General features: G+C 52.4%; 3 protein-coding genes across 3 annotated transcripts; 1 reads left to right on the forward strand and 2 right to left on the reverse strand.

The window, feature by feature from the left end:
- Positions 1-1,781: 1,781 nt before the first annotated feature.
- On the reverse strand, positions 1,782-4,300 carry TGME49_201390 (hypothetical protein). Its single transcript, XM_018779168.1, has 2 exons — positions 4,123-4,300; positions 1,782-3,996 (listed from the first exon to the last, which is right to left on the reverse strand). The coding sequence occupies exon 2, from the start codon at positions 3,763-3,765 to the stop codon at positions 3,439-3,441; it is 327 nt and encodes a 108-aa protein (XP_018637440.1). The 5' UTR covers positions 3,766-3,996; positions 4,123-4,300; the 3' UTR covers positions 1,782-3,438.
- A 299-nt stretch (positions 4,301-4,599) lies between these two features.
- Positions 4,600-10,906, forward strand: TGME49_201380 (chorismate synthase, putative). Its single transcript, XM_002367413.2, has 9 exons — positions 4,600-5,020; positions 5,619-5,863; positions 6,066-6,359; positions 6,718-6,787; positions 7,455-7,531; positions 7,808-8,246; positions 8,808-8,912; positions 9,102-9,163; positions 9,690-10,906. The coding sequence occupies exons 1-9, from the start codon at positions 4,795-4,797 to the stop codon at positions 9,780-9,782; spliced, it is 1,611 nt and encodes a 536-aa protein (XP_002367454.1). The 5' UTR covers positions 4,600-4,794; the 3' UTR covers positions 9,783-10,906.
- On the reverse strand, positions 10,890-18,284 carry TGME49_201270 (hypothetical protein). Its single transcript, XM_018779167.1, has 7 exons — positions 15,812-18,284; positions 15,159-15,429; positions 14,729-14,822; positions 14,017-14,196; positions 12,906-13,326; positions 12,397-12,599; positions 10,890-11,760 (listed from the first exon to the last, which is right to left on the reverse strand). The coding sequence occupies exons 1-7, from the start codon at positions 17,409-17,411 to the stop codon at positions 11,635-11,637; spliced, it is 2,895 nt and encodes a 964-aa protein (XP_018637441.1). The 5' UTR covers positions 17,412-18,284; the 3' UTR covers positions 10,890-11,634.
- Positions 18,285-19,435: the final 1,151 nt, after the last annotated feature.

A 19,435-nucleotide genomic window follows, 5' to 3' on the forward strand; every position in this document is an offset into this window, starting at 1 on the left:
GCTGGCGAACCGGTGGAGCGAAAAGAGGGGGGTCAAGTGACTGACAGTGTTCGGAGACGACAGCCAGAGCAGCGTAGACACGGGCATGCAAAAATAAAACAGCAACTGTGCGTTTATGAAGAACAGGTGGCGGCACCTAAGCGGAAAGGCTACATCTAACGTGTAGTCGGCGGCAATGATTGTAAGGAAAACAAGCAACCCGCCCGGGAACGTGCGACTCGAGAGAACGGTCACGTCACACCTGAACAGGAAAAAATTTTTTTGATCGGGAAGCGACGGAACCAGTGAACACCAAACTCTTCAAAGACTCTTCTGTGTACTCAAACGAGAATATAGTCTCACAAGGAAAGCCAAGAAGCACTCGTTGGTGTGCCCAGAACGACGGTGACTGACCACGTCGACACCGGAGTTGCAATTCGACGTTTTCCCTCACAGATGCCGAGGAGTTTTCAGGGCCTTCCGTCACACTACAGAAGAGCGTAGAACCCCCAGAGATCCTCTCGCGCGTGCGCTTCGGAAGAGAATACGGGTAGGTGACGGAATGTGCTGTAACGTTTCGTCGTTGCGCATATTTGAGTTGGTGAGTAGTCGCTCATGTCACGGAGCGCGGTCCTGCTGTCGGATTTGTCCAGCGTAGAAAAACCACGTTGTCAGGCAGAAAGAAGAGTCGGCAATCGGAAATTCCAGAAGAGGATTCTATCTGTCTTGCCCGTTTTTGTAGACACAGGCTGTCCGCTTGGCAAGGGGGATGCTGGAAGTGTTCACCCAGAGAAAGGAAAAGCGACAACGGGATCCTGCCACAGAACGAACTCCTCTGACGGGAGTCAGGCTTCGCAGCTTGCCTCAAGAAAAAGAAGCAATTAAAGCATTCAAGTGTGCCTTTCAAAGTGGTGAGACGTGCGTGATTTTTTTGCCCCATTCTTTGTGCAAAAACTGACGTGGTGCATGCAATACACACATCGGGACACCACGCGGGGGACACGAAACCCGTGATTGGACTACCAGGGGCAGCGCTGCTTCCGTTGATAGAGCTTGTCACTTCACGGTAGCATCAAAAAGTGCCACTCCTTCAAGTGTCTAACCGGAGATGCTTTTCCTGAAATTATCAGCAGAAGCACAACACCAGCGGGTCCCCTTAAGTGCTGGTCGACAGCACTTTTCACGCAGAGACGGTAGAGGCGTGACCCTCTCTGCCAAAGCGCATCGCAAGACTCCGGGGACACCTCGAATCTGGCATGAAATTGGTACGCTGTAGTCGCAATATGCTATTCTCGACTATACGATGCTGGATGAAGGGCTCTAGAAGTCCTGGATCCGAGATTACGTCGATGACTAAAGATACTCTAGGTGTCCTTAGCACTGGGCTTGAGACAGCTTCTGCGTTCTCCCCTGAACACATTCAGTGCTGCAGTTAGGAACAATGGCGTCGTCAGTTGAATGCCCCACATCCCTCATCCATACACGGAATATGCTCATCGAGTAATCAAACATCTCCGACCATCTCTCCCACGGCTTCCGAAAGGCCTTACTAGACAATGTCAAATACGACTACTGCAAATTGCAACAAGACAGTCATGCTTCAATGGTGTTACGCTGCTATTTCTGAAGCATAGGCCAGGTGCGCAGGCAAAAGTCTCTGTTCAGCTTCTGTGACCTTCGAGAGGAAGTATTTCTTTTGGGAAGCTCGCGCGTCGTAACTGGCACACTACAGAACCCGATGTGCGGCCTCTCTCACGTAAGATCAGGTGCCTTAACGCACCAGCAGTTTTTTCGAACGGCCGATCTGCCAATATCTTTACACATTCGCATCACAGAAATCTGCTCGTTCCATGTGCACGGCTACCTACAAAAACACAGGCCCGCGAAAATGTATGGTCGACGGCCCGCGAGAGCCTCGTTACATCCCGAGCTTTTGCGACAACCTTCATTATCAAAAATCAGAACACTGCAACGTGAAGACACACCACCAACACCGTGTGCAACCTATACAGTCGCTCTGCTGTGATCTTAAGCAATCTGCATCAGATGCAGTGTCGAACGACAGCAATGTTTACCTGGCTTCATTGTTACAAAACTCAACGATTGTGGTACAGCTCCGTGTTCAGCTCTTGCAAGTTCAAGCTCTCCAGATTCGCAACTACAGCGTCAAAAAAGTGGAAGCCTTTACTTCATCACGTTCCTGTCTGTCTCATCATGTATAGGTTATCTTACTGGAACACACGCGTTTCTGTAGGGTACTCAAGAAGGACTGAGGCATGACTGCCGCATCTTGCGCACATCCACTGAAACGGGGAAGACAGCCTCCCTTTTTCTACGCTTAACATGGATAACTGTGATACTGCTTTACGTGTCGGCGATACACCTGAGTAGCAAACGCCGAAGTTATGGCGCAGTCGAGTTTCTAAGCCGTGGGTGGTGAGACAGGTGAGCTCCCTCACCGTGACCTATACTGTGCACTCAACCCTTTGCTCGTCATATTATTGAATACGGCGCACTCGAACCAAGTTTACACCTTCTGCATCCACTAATCATGCGAATGAGAAAAGTCTAAAGGGCCAAACACGTTTCTTTCATATCAACTGTGGACCATGTTCAACACACGATGAGAACTAGAAGACCCGTCACGTAGCGCACTGCATGTGAGAAACATTTCCGTTCAGAAATGCCATGTATAGTGTGACACTTGCGATGTTCGTCTCAGCAGCCATTCAGAAACAATTCACGTCACTGATTCGTGGTTTACCACACTGTGCACAGTACAGTAGCGTGCACTGTTTGGCGTATCTTCACACGCAGTCTGCGGCTTTCTTCCGCCACAGAGGTTAGGGACGATTCTCACCGTGCTGAAAAGTCTCCCCATCTGAAACTTCTGCATCCAGAAGGAAATTCCCGTCCTTACACAATCCTTATCCCTGCCGTAGGTGTCGATTTAGAAAACATCTCCACCCACCAGTTTAGGCAGAATTGAAATGTATCGGGACTAAAGTAAGCTAAATCAATGAAATGGTTTGCTCAGCGGATTTATCTTGATAAACATGGGAGCCATTTAGCAGCTGGCATTGACATATAATTATGAAAGGCAACTAACTTTGCAGCGTTTACATACAGTTCAGAAGCATCCTGTGTGTTTGCTAGCGTCAAACATCTGGTTGCAGAAGTAGCAGCAGGATGCGAATTCAGAAGGGACGAACATTTGAACGGAGACTACCTCGATTACGATCATATTTGTATACCTTGCACACAAATGCTGGTTCTTAAAATATACGCGGCATACTACTATACTTAATGGGCCTTTGTCTTTTCTCAACGAATTACACTTTCCTTGTAAGTACGTAACTATACATACCCTGAAAGCAAGATGGAACACGGCGAAGCGTGAGGCAAGCTGTGCCGTTTGCCTCAATCACCTCGCAAGTTCCTTTTCTTGACGGACTACCTTTAGTCCAGCCGATTCTTCAGGGCCTTCTTCCATTTAGACCTCTCTCTCCTCTTCCCCAGTGCATACCCTGTCACCAAGGCCACGGCAACTGCAGCGGCACCCACGAGGTAACCGGGCCAGAAGCCTAACCTTGCTTGAGTGCGACGCCAAAGGCCGTTCTCGCTTGTCAAGCCGGAAACTACCGCCGCCCTCGCACCCGCCACCCTGGCTGCAAAGGCATCCGCTCTTGCACCTGCGTCTTGAAACGTTGTGCCGTGGCTCGCTGTGGCCAGGCCACAAAGCGCGATGGCCACCACCGCGAAAAGAAGTAAATGAAGAGTCTTCATCTTAGAGAGATCTGCTTACCTTGCTTGCCCGAAAGCTCAGTGAGCGGCACGGCTACCTCTTGCACCCAGTGTAGTGAGCGCTAACGGAAGCCTTAAGCGAAGATGATTCCCACCTGGCAATTCCTTTTCGAATCGTCGTAAAAGTGTAAACTCCACGACAGACGAGGGCCCTCGCCCGAGTGACAGCTGCGGCAGCAGGTCCCGGTTGTTGATTGAGAACTGCGGATAAACCTCGACGAATTACGACAGTTCACAACGCCAAAATACACCTGAAGAACGGCAAAAATCAGAAAGTGCGTAACGGTTACGTGACTGATGCGGCCACCCGAACTGTGGCCTCGCTCTTCCCAAGTCTACCTGTGCACAGTTGTTGGATTCAAACGGTCGCCCAATAATTCTCGCAGTGGCACAGTCGAAGCAGAGGGAAAACATCATCGCGCGCTGGCCCTCTTTCTTTCGCCACGGAAAACTAGAGAACTCACATGGGAATACTCGGCTAGCCTTTCTGGGTTCACGAAAGAGACGCCGAACTTCGCTGTTCACTCCTGCTTGCGTGAGGGCGTCAGGCACGGGACAAACTTGAGGGTGAGCCGCAGCGGTGCGCGAATTCTGCAGTTCTCTCGAATATATGGCTGCCCACTACCCGTAGGTATTTGCGACGCAGCGCTTGCGTCACTCGGCGGCGTGACACACAACCTGCACCGGCCGCCACTCGCGCGCATCCACGGTAGAGCTAACGAGTCTGCGATGGGGTTAGAGACGCACACCTTTGACTCCCGGGGCCTACGGAGACGACGCGGACGCGTGTCTCCCCTTTTCGCTCTTTTTACTGTACGCTGGTAAAACGACTTTTCGACGCAGCATGGTTCTCATCTTCTCGGTTTCACTTTTCTTTGAGTGCCTGTGTGAGAGACGGTCGTCGCAACAAGAATCTCCTCCGCTCACGCCTTTCCTCACAGTCCTGTTTTCCCTCCAGCTGTCACACATCCCGCTCGTTCCGCTGCATCTCCTCACATTTCTTGCAGTCAGATGTCTTCCTATGGAGCCGCTCTGCGCATACACACTTTCGGTGAATCTCACGGCTCAGCCGTTGGGTGTATAATCGACGGGCTGCCTCCTCGCCTCCCTCTTTCTGTCGAAGATGTTCAGCCTCAATTAAATCGCAGAAGACCCGGCCAAGGGCCTCTCTCGACGCAGCGGAGAGAGAAAGATCGAGTCAACATACTCTCCGGTGTTGAAGACGGATATACACTCGGTGAGGGAAGAAACTACAGACGTCACGTGCCTGTGCCAGCACATAACTGCAGATTCATATATATATATATATATATATACATATACAGATGTGTATTTTGTGTGTATAGTTAAGCAGAGGATGATATTGAAAATGGCTGTCGGTGTATTCTTATTCGCCCTGTGGCGCTTTTGGAGAAGGCCCTGGGGAAACGGAAGCCCTGGCACAAGTTCTGCCGGCTAAGCTTCAGAAACCGCAGTTAATAGCTCGAAAGTACCGTATCCAAACGTTCTCTTTTATCCACACAGTGTGTTGGACACAAGCGAAGCCGAAAAGTGTCTTGCACGTGGCGAGTTTTCGGAGGTGACAAAACACACGCGCCACTCCGTAGAAATACCGGATCCGAGTTTACCTGCTGCAGGCTTCGGAACGCTGCTTTGTTCCGAAGATGGCCTCGTGGTTTCGATGGGAAATTGGAGGGTGCAAAAGTGCCCGGCGCTCGTGGCCTGCGCCATCTGGCATCGTGGACTGGCCGTCTACCGTGATCCTCGCGTCCCTTCCAAAAAATCATTTTTTTCTGCTTCGCCTTCTCGTTCGTGTCACCGGGATCCGTCTGCAGGTACTCCCCTGGCGATGCTCGTCTGGAATGAAGACCGGCGGCCCCAGGACTACCACGCCCTCGCGACAGTCCCGCGTCCAGGTCACGGGGATTTCACCTACCATGCAAAGTACCACATTCACGCGAAAAGCGGGGGCGGTCGGAGCAGCGCGCGGGAGACTTTGGCGCGCGTCGCCGCTGGAGCAGTCGTTGAGAAGTGGCTAGGCATGCACTACGGCACCAGCTTCACAGCTTGGGTGTGTCAGGTGAGACGAAACCCAGAAGGTTACAGGAGAGTGGATGAAAAGACAGAGATAGACAGGTCTTCGCTGGAGGCAGTACGCGGATGGAAGACAACGTTCAGGCGCTTTCCGATTCATGGGGCAAGCGTGGCTAATTTTCCATGACTCGACAGCGGTGACCCTAGGATCGCGTCGGTTTTTGATGCCTGGTCCTCTCACGCCTTAGGTTGGTGATGTCTCTGTGCCCCGATCGCTCCGAAGAAAGTGGGAGCGGCAGCCGCCAACTCGCCAAGACGTCGATCGCCTTGGCGTGGTCCGCGTGAGCCCAGATGGAACCACATTTCTCGACGCGAACAACCGCCTTTACGACGAGCGAGGAGAGGAACTCGTCGAGGAGGAAGACAAAGCCAGGCGTCGGCTTCTTTTCGGAGTCGACAACCCGACGCCAGGAGAAACAGTGATTGAGACCAGGTGCCCGTGCCCCTCCACAGCTGTTCGCATGGCTGTGAAAATCAACCAGGTGAGGTGGAGCAGTGCGATGAGCCATCTGTTCACTGGATCCGTAAACGCGAAGGTCATCCGTGGGGGAAAAAAGTGAATCTACGGAAGGTGAGCTGGCTTTGGCCGTGACACGTCTAGTCTACCCTGCAGACCTACCATTTGGCGAATAGCAAAGCAGCGGGGGAAGGCGTCACCCGGAGAAGGGTGTCGAGCAGTGCGCCCACCCAGAGGCTCGGAAGACCTCCGCGAACGTTGATGGTGTGCACGGTGCGGTACCTTTCAGCGGCGAAACCCTCCATCCGAGTGTGCAGACAAGTCATCACCCCAGTTGTATGAAGCACCCTGCCTTCGATGGTGTCCCTACTTTATCCTCTCAGACCCGATCTCTGGGCGATTCGATTGGCGGATGCATCTCCGGTGCAATCGTGCGGCCACCGCTGGGCCTCGGTAAGCAGTCTCGTTTTCTGTGTTTCCTCGGCTCCTATACAGCACCTGACCACGTTTCTAGGTGGTGTGGCGACAGGTCGGACCTATATTCGAGACGTGCACAGTTCGTCCAAATTGCTCGTTCCATGCACCAGCATCTCCTTGCCAGACACCCCACACACCGCATAGGTTTGCTTGACAAATGAAACTGACAAATACGACCTGCGGGGACTTGTGACAACGTTGCCCTTTTGCCGTTTTCCTGCGAGGTCGTGACTGAGGCGCTGGTGAAGAGCGAGACTGGGCCGAGGCGTGTGTTTCCATGCAAACAGAAAGCAGGCTGATATAGGCATGCAAACGAGCGGATGTGGAAGCGCAGTGCTGAATGCATGAACTAACTAAAGGTGCACACACCCGCGCACCACCCGAGATGCAGCGACCGACGGCACACCTCTGTGAGGTGCAGATGACTCTGCATCAAGAATCAGTGCCTCAGAGACCCTTTTCCCCGTGTAGTTTCTTAGTGCGGCAGAAAGCGTTTTCGTTGCTCTGTTCAGTCCATCCACCACCAGCAGTTGGCGCCAACTGCGAGACCGAGAAGGCAGCATGCGAGAATTCAGAGAGTGCAAGGGAGAGTTTTTTTGAATCATGTTTTCTCTGATTTCTTGCTGGAGGTCTGTGCATGTAGGCGAGCCGTGTTTCGACAAAGTGGAGGCGGAGCTGGCGAAGGCGATGATGTCGCTCCCTGCTACGAAAGGGTTTGAGGTATGTGTGCAACTTTCTCCAGAGAGGTGATAATTGAGCACGACGCATGCAATTTGTGGTCAGGCCCAATATGTACAGCTCAGTTTCCACCGAAGAAATCAACACTGGTCGGGTCTTTTCACGCCACCTGTGGCCTGTCGCTTTCACCCTTTGCCTGGGATAGATGTGAGGTACACTTCGTCAACACCTTGCCGCTGGCTCTATATCGGACGCCACCCTGAATCGCGTTGCGAATGTTTTCTTTTGCATTCGTGATGCATCCGTCTGTGTTGACAGATTGGCCAGGGCTTTGCGAGTGTCACGTTGCGAGGCAGCGAGCACAACGACCGCTTCATTCCCTTCGAGAGAGCGTCGTGTTCATTCTCGGAATCAGCCGCGAGCACGAGCAAGCATGAAAGAGATGGGTGTTCAGCTGCTACACTCTCACGGGAGCGAGCGAGTGACGGTAGAACAACTTCTCGACATGAAGAGGAGGTGGAAAGGGGGCGGGAGCGCATACAGCGCGATACCCTCCATGTTACTGGTGTAGATCAGCAAAACGGCAACTCCGAAGATTCAGTTCGATACACTTCCAAATCAGAGGCGTCCATCACAAGGCTGTCGGGAAATGCTGCCTCTGGAGGTGCTCCAGTCTGCCGCATTCCACTAGGCGAGGGAGTACGGATCAGGTGTGGAAGCAACAACGCTGGTGGAACGCTCGCAGGCATTACATCAGGTGGGTCCCGACCCGTTACTCGCGCTCCGCTTCCTGTCCAGTTCCGGCGTTCGACAGCACTCGTTCAAAGTGGTTGGTTTTCTGGCCAGTGGCAGCATGGGCTGTAAAGAACACACTGTTGCTGGCTGCTTTCAATAGGTGTAAAAAAAACTGGTGTCCTTTCATTCAGTCTACAGCTCTGATGCACCTTTCTGGTGCGCACGTGAGTCCTTGCTGCGGCCATCGACTCAGATAGAACAAGATCCCCCAGATACAAGAGAAATGTCTTGAGCCAAGAAGACGGCTGTCTAATTACACGATGCGGACATCAGTAATGAGATTTTAACAGAGGGGCTTCCAGCATCGCTGCAGGATGTCGCGTCGCGACCTCAGGTTGTTGATTCTGTGCTGAGAGACACACATTGTGCAACTGCTGCCTGCCCTGTCTTGTTCGTGCGTCCGTGGTGAAGTACCATCGACGTGATGAACAGCCTGAATGCAGACGTCGTCTAACGGGGTGCGCACCACCCCAAGAGGACGGTGTGACTACGTCGGTGGCGTGGATTGATGTGTGTTCATCAGGAGAGAACATTTTTTTTCGGGTGGCCTTCAAGCCTGTTTCTTCCATCGGCTTGGAACAAGAAACTGCAGACTTCGCTGGTGAAATGAACCAGCTAGCTGTGAAAGGTAAGAGGCATTTGCTTAGTTGCGTCTCGACTTAGGCGGTCACATTTCCATTCACTCTTATCAACATTTGCAAGGTCGAAATCTGTGGTGCACATGGATGCAGTCGAGGGCGGGTCACTCACATTGCATTTTCTCCACACGCTCGCCCAACAAGAAACTGGTTTGGTGTTCTCGTGAATTCGTTGACAGGCCGCCACGATCCCTGCGTCCTTCCGCGAGCCCCTCCTCTGGTTGAGAGCATGGCTGCCCTTGTAAGCCGGCAACATAATCTGGGAAAACGAAAACGATTGCCAGAGCGGGGATGGGCACAACACGGATCCGTGATGTTCCGTAGTACCTCGAGTCTCTCTGAGTCTTGTGCGGGATTGGTGACTGCACCCAAAATGGGTTGGAATCGAACGCTGGATCAGTGAACTCCTTGGCTGATGTCTCTCAACCGTATGACTGCTTCTCAAACAGCTCATATAACACCCGTGGGAACTGTAGCAACAATTTTCCTTCACAATTTGGCTCGGGTCCGTGCAAAGACATTATGCAAAGCAGCCCTCAGTCGTGTGCCTCGCTTGCGTGCAGTTTCACGTAAGACTGGCATGAGGACCGAACTACCGTGCAGGGAAACGTGCTGACGTCCCCCGTAGAATGTTCTTGAGGGAATCTGCGGTGTGGCCTCCTTCCTCGAACAGTAGGACAATCCTGTCTTCTTGTCTCTTGTAGACCCTGGCCGTTCATTAACCCCTCTTTGAATTCGTCACTTGCCTCGATGACATGTCCCCTTAGGTGATTGGCGATCTGTGCCTCCGCCAGCGCGCCCGGGAAGGGCCGCACCCCCTTCTCGTCCTTCCTCAACACAGTGGTTGCCCATCTTGCTGAGCTCTACCTTGTTCCAAAACCTTGTGCATACGGGGTACACCAGGTTCCTCACAAGGAGAATCGTGAGGCGGTGACTGGCCAGCGCCACAGATTGCTGTTCATGCACAAGAAAGAAAACAGCGCATTTCCGCCACAACCCAGCTGCATGAAGTTGCTGGATATCGTTCCGGCGGTGCTCGGCCTTCTTCTCTACGCTCGCGATGATACGTCGCGAGCTTCATCAAGCTCCTTTTGCATTGTTAGTGGCTCCCAACAGAACCCTTTGTGGAAGGGAATCTGGTCTCACGCTTGCAGGAGAGAGTTCGCCTTTGTTCACGAAATAACGAAGCCAAGCAGCTCAGTTGCATTCAGCCTGCACACTAAACACGGGCGAAATCGTCGCGTGATATGTAGTTCTTCGGTTGTCACGGTGATTGTCGTCGTGTTTGAACAACTAAACGTTTCTAATGCTGGATCTTATACACGCTGTCACAGCTTCCACTCAACGACGACCCTTTGCTCGACAGACTCAATGACATCGGCCGCCTGCCAGTTGTCCCTGTGCATCTGGCGTCGGCAGTCATGTTTTCTGGTCATTTCTGCATGTCCTATGCGTTGCCTCCGTACAACAACAGAACACGCGGCACCGACATTGCTGATGAAGCTGCCTCGTGTCACGGGCTGATGAAGCTGTTTCGTGTGGGTCACGCGCTGATGGCACTGAACGTGACTTTGAACAGCCTGGTGACACAAGGATGCACGCCTCCTCTGCCCAGAGCTGTGACAATCCACGCGAGACGCCAGCGTCGTTCGCCACCATACCGCACTCCTAAAACTCTGTCCATACCTCGGCTGTAGCAGTGGCGTCACTATGTGCACGGTTGCTGGCCCACTGCCGAAGCGGACGGGTAATGAGGCAGCATTTATGTTTCGCATTCTTTCTTGGGGATGGCGGCTCCACCTGAAGTACAATAATGCCTTTTGTTTGTTGCCGGTATCAGGCGTGTTGTTAAGCAACGCTGCTGCCTCTCTCTCGAACAAGGCTGTGTAGCAGCTGCGATCTAAACCCTCCTGGGGGAGGCAGTGACATCGGAACTGTCTCCACCGAATACTGTGAATGCGTCGCATCACGAGCAGTGGCACACCTAAACCAAGGCATGGTTCTACATCTAGTGTACTTGACGGTCCCAGGGTTATCGCAGGGGACACCTGATGCGTAAAGAGTAATTTGTGCAATTGGGCTTGGTGCCTGAACTCTAGTGCAGCCAGCTTGCTGCTGTGCTGCCTTGGTGTCACGTTCTTACTTTTCTGTATGCCGACAGAACAGCAAGTTGATGGGAGCATCGCCTAAGCTTCGACGGAGAGCGTACGATATTTGAAAGGCTCACAGAAGAGAGCGAAGGTCACACGCTGAAGTCTTTGCATAAAACAGCTACCAAAACAGTGTCGGTCAACCCCCCCAAAATTACAGGCGTGCAAAAACGAAGCAACAACACAGCCAACTCGGTTCTACCAGAAATGCCACAATTTTCGCTGCTTCACATAACCTGATGAGTTTGTGTCGTAAAGTATGCTTGTTCCCTGTGGCAGTAGAGGAACAGTTCTCTTCTCACGCAGACGAAGAGACACCCCTTAGTACACCTCGTCCCGTCCGTTACGAAATAAAGTTTACCAGTCGGCTGTCACCCGAGGTAGGTCAGCTGTTTGACACCATTTCAGGTGCTTCCTGAAATGCTGAAGCTGACGCTTAGGACCCTGCACCCTTGAGTATTGCTACAAACTAACATTTTCTTGTAATACCCATGCTTAAGTGACGTGTGTGATTCACGATAATCGTTCTTAAATCCGGACCCCCGAAGCCACCACTCCCGGATCAACCAAACAACTGATTATCTTTCAGTCTCTGAAGAACATATTTTCCTCGACCATCTGCCATGGCCTCTGCCGCCTCCACACCTTCCGTTTGGGCGGTCAGCAGCATCTCTCGGAGTGACGGATCCTGAACACGGAAGAAAAGCGTGAATCCAGCAAACATCAGCCAACAATGCAGTCTTTTTCCCTGAAGAAGAGCACTCGGGGTATTGGACCAAATGGTCTCAGTCGACCCTGACTTTCCATAAACCACGTTTGCACATGTTTTCGTTGACCCTCGGTTTTTGAAACAATTCACTCCTAGTTGCAACCACCTCAATTTAAACTGTGGTCCTCGACTCTGACTAATGCCATCGAAAGGCAGTTCTCAGAGTTTGACGAGGAGAGCAACTAAAATGGCACCACTGTGCTCACGCGATCATCTTCACCGGTCAAAGAAGTGGCAGGAAGCCTTGCTGCACGATTCACGCGTGGGCGAAAACACGACGGAGCGTGACCAGAGGTGGTATAAAACAACCAAAGTACAAGCGGGTGCTATGACCTGATGCGCGCCAACGCGAGGATGGATTTTCTACATCAGCCACAGCGCACACGCTGCTCTGCGAGAAAGCTGTTCCAGATCTTCGCCGTTAACAGACACCCCTGCTCGGGTTTGCTACACAGTCTCTACCTTTGAACTACAACCTGCTGTCGGCAGCTATTAATGCCGGCCCCGCTTCCAGTAACCCTGGTGTGTCGTGTCTCACATTTCTTCCATGCCTACCCGGAAGGACTTCTTAAGGAACATGGCAAGCGAGGGGTCACTCCTAGCTTGCGCCTTATTCAGCAGCTGTAGCAGCCTGGTGTCTGTCTCTTCAGCAGACACATCGTCGTCCTGTGTTTTATCAACGGAACCCGGTTGGCGGCTTGCTTCCGCACTTTCTGCAGTCTTGAAATCCAATTTCTTCACTCTCGCTTTCGCACTGCCTGAATGAGACAGCAAAAGGAAACATCCGGGAGACAAAGTTGTGTGCACCACATGGCCTCGACGTGCACTGAGACAGCTCAGTTCTCCCACTGAAGGATATCACTACTTTTTGAGCGAGTGCGGAACTCTGGTCACGAATGAAGGTCTGAAGGTTCGTAGTCTGAATGTGAGCCGCCTGCTGGTTCACTGTGCATCTTGATCTCTTGTCACCCTCTTGGTGGATCGCCTGTGGACCGTCAACTGCTATATCGACTCTCGTCACACGGCCACTCTTCTCCACCTTCTTGATTTCTCCCCTGGCATACCTTCATCATCTTCAGCTTCACGAAGGCCTCCACTCATCAGGCCACCTCCCAGTAAGCTAGAGAATAAGTCTCCACCGAAGAGGTGATCCAAGAGACTGCCACCTCGCACCCCTCGTCTCGGTGAAACCCCATCTTCTCCGTCCTCTTCACTGGACTCATCATCCTCTCCCTCTGGCCGTCCTCCGAAGAAAGAACCTCCAAAGACGTCGGCGAACAAACGGTCAAACGGACTGCCCGTTCCCCCACCTAACGAACCACCTCGCGCCATAAACACGCCTGGAGAAATCTGAACAATTCCGGAAGAACTACCGTCGTCTGCGTCACCGTCTGCATCGTCGTCGTCAGCGCTGGAAAGGCGAGCTACGAGGCGACCCCGTGAGCGGCGTGATCGTCTACCTCGTCCCCCGTCTGTTACCTCCGCCTAGGAACCGCGCAAGCATGAAAACCACTAGAGGTGTGTTTCGCATAGTCTCTTTCTACAAACCAGCGCAGTGTCACCTTGTTATTCGCTAGCCCGCCATCTTGCCGCCTATCTTCACGTTGTTCAGTATTCCACGCAGTCTATAACTCACATCTCGACGACGAATTGCGCCCGCTGCTCTCTTCTCCGCGTGAACCGCAAGTTCTTGATCCCAGCCCCACACCAGCTACATGCACTATGGTGGGTGCTCTGTACTGCGCACGAACATCAGAAGTGGTTGCATTTTGAGGCGTCACAGTAGAACGCTGCTTGTGAGTCGACAGGAACCGCCTTTTCCAATCTAAAGTGACACGGCCATTGAGCAATGAGTAACAGTGCAAACCACCACCCTCTCTCAACAATGAAGTGAAGCATTTGAAGAATTCGCTCAGGTACTGATACGTGACAGAATCTGCATTCGTTCTCCCCTGCGGTTTATCGTTGTCTCCACCGGGCCGCTTGAAGAACAGAGCGCACAATCACGTACATGCCGGCACCTCAAGGAAACGGCACTACGTGAAATCCCCTCTCAGTTCGACTCGTAACGCAAAGTCAGCTCGCGCGAAACGTAAATGAAATGGTGACGCCAATTTCAACTGGAGCTGCGTTTTGGCCGAACCACGGCGGTAGGTCGGAGATAAGGTTTCTTACCCTCACAACTTTCACCGTTCCTGCCTCCCTTGCGGCCTTTGAGGCGCCTCTGGAGCCCTTAGAACTGTTGAAGACACGCGCGAACGCGAGGCGATTGCACAGGTCTTGGGGTGTCTGGCAGTCGTGATCGTCCACTCCCCTATGACGCAGTTCTCTCCGATATGCGTTTAGAAAGAACTCCTGAAATTTCAGCACATTAAAGACACATACACGATACCGGATGTTTACTGAGGAGACGACACCGCAGGATGAGTCACTCGGACGGCGGCTGAGGAACGGACAGCGTCACAGCGACTATGTCATTTGCCTTGTGGTAACAGCTATCCTCTAACAAGAGTCGCCTTTGTGTGACTCTTCGCCACGTGGGCAAATGGCAACCTTGAAAGCCGTCAGAGTCGTCAACCGCCACAAGCGGCCGTCGCAAGATCGGATGCAAACGCACCCCCGCTTCGGGCATACTGTACCTCTCTGAGTCGAGAAGGAAGGTAGACTATCAGCAAGTTCAAAAGATTCTACCAAAAGTATGAATCAACACCGTTCAAACACTTTACATTCACAAGCACGCTCTCGTCTCGCCAACGATTCTATCTCGCCCGCACTGCCAAACTGAATACTAGGAGGGTCTCAGATGACTGGCGTGGCGCCGTAATATCGCGCCTCCTCGCTACTGACCCACAGAGAAGGTGGAAGATGGTCAGGAAAGAGTTCCCACCTTTTTCTCTTCGTTCACGCCATCGAGATTCGCTTGCAGCCGCCGCGCCTCATCTGCGTACGCCGCAACACTTCGCTTTCCTTCGTTTGAGGATCTGCATAGCGCAGCACCAATACAACATCAGGAAACGACAGCTCTTCATTGACCGATTTCTTCACAGAAACGCCGATGATTTACCACTTTCTTCATGCGTAAGCGGCGGCATGGACTCAGTGCCGGTTAAATCTCCAGAAAGCAGGTGGCAAAAACGAAGACCGTTCCCTTTTCCACGCCACACTGACGCTGTGACTCTGTCGTTTCTCTCGCGTTGGCCGAAATCCCGACTCTCCCGTCGGTCTCGGATCCAGAATCACAAGACTGAATGCGGAACGAAGTCTGTCTTTTGTCTCATCGCACTCGTGGGAGACTCTGCCCAATAGCCTTTACGTACTTGTTCTCTTCAGCCTTGCTACTGCCTTTCGTCTTCTGCAAGCTCTGGTCCACCACATCCTCTTTGCCACTTTCTTCCTCTTCAGGCTGAAACAAGTGGGACGGCAGAGGAAGGCCGGCACGGACCGCAGCAGCTGCTTTAATGAGATCGTCAAGTCCTCGAGGCGTTATTTGTCTCCCACCTGCTGCCTTTGTTACTTCTACAGTTAGGGCGGGGATCTTCAAAGCGCCAGACTGAAGTGCCGCGGTTAGCTCTTCCACCCATTCCTCTTCTGAAAACACCGTCAATGGCCACATGTTACACAGAAAAAGAAAGTGTTTGCGAGTGTTATCTCTTACGCGACAGTTTCAGAGTCACTAAGCGTCAACGCATAGTAAGTGTTCCCCATTAAGGCCTCGGGCTCGGGATAGATTCAGCTGTCGAGCCTCGCAAGTCCATCTTCACTGCCTGTGCGTCGACGTCAGAAAATCTAAATTCCGGTAGGTTCGGACACAAGACGTATCTCAGGGTGTTACTGAGGAAAAGGATGGGGAACAACCTGCCTGAACTTTCTCCAGTCCCATTCTCCACCACTGGGGAGAGAACACAACTGTTCCCTGCAGTCATACATCCAGTCGCGCGACACCGTACAGCAGTCGGCCTAGAGCTCTTACGTGTGCGAGACGGTGCCTCGTCGCTGTCGTTGGAGTGGCGCCTCAGCGACGACCCCTGTAGGCCTGAAGACGACGCGGTCGACGATTTACCACTGCTTGACATCCCATTCCAAAATCCCCCCTGTATTCCTTGAGCACCTCCTCTCTCAGCCGACAGAGAGGAAGCAGCGACGTCAACGGTGAAGCGGTGTGTCGGCGTTTCTCTGAGAGGAGACACTTTCGGTGCCAGGGTAAAACAGGGAGATCTTTCAGTGTTGAGGGGAGTGAGGAAACACGAGAACGAGGGGACAGCTGTTGGGGAAGCAGTCGCTGACAGCGCAGCTCCGAAAAGTCTCCGAGAGAGGAGAGACGACGAGTGATCTGGCGCTTGCCTGCCGGAGAGATATCTAGGACTGACGCTGAACGGCAATGGATGAGTCAGCGACGGTAGATCCGTCCGTAAAGAAGACGGATCGAAATCAGGTGAGAAACTCTCGGGAAGTGCACGTTGGCAACAGCGTTTTTCGTGCGGCAAACATGGATACAACGAAACGCTTGATGTAGAAAAGAAAACGTGCGGCAAACCGCTCCCACGAGAGTCACATGTTAGGGCGTATGCACCATCTTTGGACCAGAAAGCCAAGAGTGAAACGACAAAGATGAACGACGCAAGACGAAGAAATGGACGGACCCAACAGAAGAGACGCAAAACTGTCTTCCTTTGTTTCTTCTGAGCATCATCAACACCCTGTCTACTCACAGCACCACTTCTACGCAACACCACTTCCTCGGAGACAGTCGTTCGGCCGCGCGACTCTTGTTGGCCACAACCCGTCTCCTCGCCCTTGCAACGTTGCTCGCATTTCTCTGAAACCACCCGTAGCGGCCTAATACCAGGAGTCCAGGAATGACAGGCACTTTTTCCAACGGAAGGCCCACATAACGATGTATGCCTCGAAGTGGCATTTGTGGATCGTGTGGTGCTAGGACGGGGCTCCGGTTTCACTGCTGAAACCGATTCAGACGTCTTTTTGGCAGCCCGAAACAGCGCAACACAACCTATCGTGTGTCGCCTAGGAGTGACCATATTGCTTCCAAGCCCACTGTATGCTGTCTCTGAGGCAATTCCTGAAAGTGGAAATTCACCCCAAAGCGAAAGTCTATCAGAAACCATGCGAGTTTCGCCGGGCGCGGAAACGCTTTCTGCCCGATCAAATAGTGGGGACGCACCCGCAAAAGCACCGTAACGAACGCACGGCGTTCGCGAATTTTCACAGTCGGAGACGAGCGTGTCCCGCCGAAGACACCAATGCTTTATTCGAGACGAACACAAAGGGAACACGGTATCCACCATGAAGCGAGAGCCCAATTCACTGGTCTCCAGTCTTGGGTCAGTGACTTCCCCTATCAGCCCTGTGTAGGCCTTTTCGCCTCCTCGGGCTAGGGCACCAGGGCAGCGCACAGAAAACACGCTCGATTTGGCTCTGTCGTCCATTCTCTGAGGCCCCCCTAGAGCTGTTTCTGAATGCTCCTTTCCATAGTCGGTACGTGCCATCAGAGAATCTTCGGTGTTGCCGAATTCCCGGTCATGTGCGGGCAGAGATGAGTTAGGAGACCCCATCTTCACTCCGCATGTGCTCGCAAAACCGCTGTAAAAACGGGCACCAATCCTTGAGAGAAGCTCCGATGATGGAACTCGTCGCGCCTTTTATATTGCTATTTCCGGTAAACGCGATGTTGTGCCTGACCACGTTTCCTCCTCCTAAAATGGTACCCAAACATCTTCCGCTGTGGAACGAGACCTTTCAGTCATGAGCCTTCCCAGTCCAACTTCCGTATTGATCTGGCAGTCGAACCGGAGATATCCTGGAGGACGGATTTGCTGCGCAGAGACTCCTGCGTGTTTATCCACACGAGGAAAAGCAATGACTCAGAAGTTGCTGTCGTCTCCTTCCGTGCTCATGACAAAACTCTTCCGAAAAGATACACCAGCTTCAAACAATTCGTCTCCACCATGTTCTGTGCTTAGTATCCGACACATATCACTTATTTATTTATCCGAGAAATCGGTAGATCAGAAAGAGTGAGGCGAGGGTAAAATCCGGCACAAGACAGCGTTTCTAGTAGAGAGCCCCAGGTGGCAAAAGGAGGAGCGTGTCTTCCGAGACTCTCCGGTCTTTAAAAAGAGATTTTCTGGGTGGCCCCGAGATGATGTCTCCTGGAGGATTCTTTCACTAAAGGTCTTTGATTTGTGAAGCAGGGAACCGATGTCGCAGAGTTGGCCCCCGACGCGTGCGAACTTGGAGACACCGTCCTCGCGAAGTAGTGAACAGCAGCAAAGCGCTTCCACGCCGCCGCCCGCGCTGTCCCTAGTGGACGAATCTCATCACACACAAACGGGTGCACTGAAAACTCACGTTGCACTGCAGATGAACTCGCTGCAAAAAAGCGACTGTACTTCCTCTCACGTGCATAATCAAAGAAACGGTTCTTGTGGGTACGAAGAAAATGAAACAGTGCTTGTCTAGGAGTCAACACGCTGAAAAAACGAACGGCGCATGCTCCGGAGACGCGGCTCTTGCGACCCCGTTACACCACGCAGCACACCGAACCGTCACCATGGCGCGTCGTCTCATGGCAAGTTCGTGACTGTTGGCATTTGTTGGAGAAACGGACATATTGCCTGTGTTCCTGATTAGATGCTCTTGCAGGACCTCCGTCCCACAATTCTGCAATTGTTGTAAGGAAGAGGCCGAAGCTGGTTTGTTGGTCAGGACACGCTGTCGTTCATTCCTTTCGATAGTGTGGGGACGATATTTCGGGGGAATCAAAATGGTCAATGTTACTTCTTCTTCGCTCTGTGGAGCCCGGGTAGCAGGCGGGGAACTTGGGACGCTATGACGTACTCCTAAAGTTCGTCAGCGGGACACAACTGTCGAACAGAGTACATTGACTTAAGTCCCCCATCGTCCGCTGACTTCGGCTACGGGCTGCTCTCACGGAAGCCTTAGACCAACGTCAATCGGGTGTCAGTTCCCTAGAGGGACTCGCTACCCATAGCACCCTCTCCCCAAGAATAACAACTGAGCACAACATCACGCTCTAGACCATCATCGAAGTTTGTACATGTCTCCGCATGTGCACAACAGGAGGTAGTTCCATATCCTCGAATGCACGTAGGTTCGATTGTGAGTCTCGATCGGCGATGAGGTTCTGACCCACAGGCCATCGGTTGAACAAACCATTTTAGTTTCCTCAAGTTTCTTCATTTGGGTTAACTGTATCGCGATGCCTCACGTCAAAAATCAACCGGCGGTCCAATTAAAGCATCCTCTGTGCCCGATGCTGCCGGATGGTGGAGACATCCGAGTACGCGGAAGTTAGTTTACCGATAGCAGCCCGTCGCGCGGATCGGGCGCGAATCGCTCGCAGTCTAAAATGGCAGTCCATGCATGCCAGACGAAACAGTGAGTGCTCCTGGTGCTGTTTCCCTATGAAACATCGAGGTCGGCATTACATCATTTCGCCTTCACTATGCACTGCCAAAACGGAGCCTCTCGACAACATGCCAACTAGGGCATACAGTAGGCAACCTAAGATGAACAGTTCATATCAGTGGGTCAGACAGGGAGAGCATTGCCGTCG

This window comes from Toxoplasma gondii, chromosome VIIa, assembly GCF_000006565.2.
Source record: "Toxoplasma gondii ME49 chromosome VIIa, whole genome shotgun sequence".
NCBI classification, from domain to species: domain Eukaryota; phylum Apicomplexa; class Conoidasida; order Eucoccidiorida; family Sarcocystidae; genus Toxoplasma; species Toxoplasma gondii.

What these genes read in the sequence shown, in the direction of transcription:
- TGME49_201390 (XM_018779168.1), bottom strand. Translation starts at nt 3,765, where the DNA reads ATGAAGACTCTTCATTTACTTCTTTTCGCGGTGGTGGCCATCGCGCTT.
- TGME49_201380 (XM_002367413.2), top strand. Translation starts at nt 4,795, where the DNA reads ATGTCTTCCTATGGAGCCGCTCTGCGCATACACACTTTCGGTGAATCT. An exon ending in GAACCAGCTAGCTGTGAAAG is followed by an intron (nt 8,913 to 9,101) that starts GTAAGAGGCATT and finishes ATTCGTTGACAG; the next exon opens with GCCGCCACGATCCCTGCGTC. An exon ending in TTGAGAGCATGGCTGCCCTT is followed by an intron (nt 9,164 to 9,689) that starts GTAAGCCGGCAA and finishes ATGTCCCCTTAG; the next exon opens with GTGATTGGCGATCTGTGCCT.
- TGME49_201270 (XM_018779167.1), bottom strand. Translation starts at nt 17,411, where the DNA reads ATGGGGTCTCCTAACTCATCTCTGCCCGCACATGACCGGGAATTCGGC. An exon ending in GCGTGAACGAAGAGAAAAAG is followed by an intron (nt 14,197 to 14,728) that starts GTGGGAACTCTT and finishes CTGAAATTTCAG; the next exon opens with GAGTTCTTTCTAAACGCATA. An exon ending in TCCTTAAGAAGTCCTTCCGG is followed by an intron (nt 11,761 to 12,396) that starts GTAGGCATGGAA and finishes TTCCGTGTTCAG; the next exon opens with GATCCGTCACTCCGAGAGAT.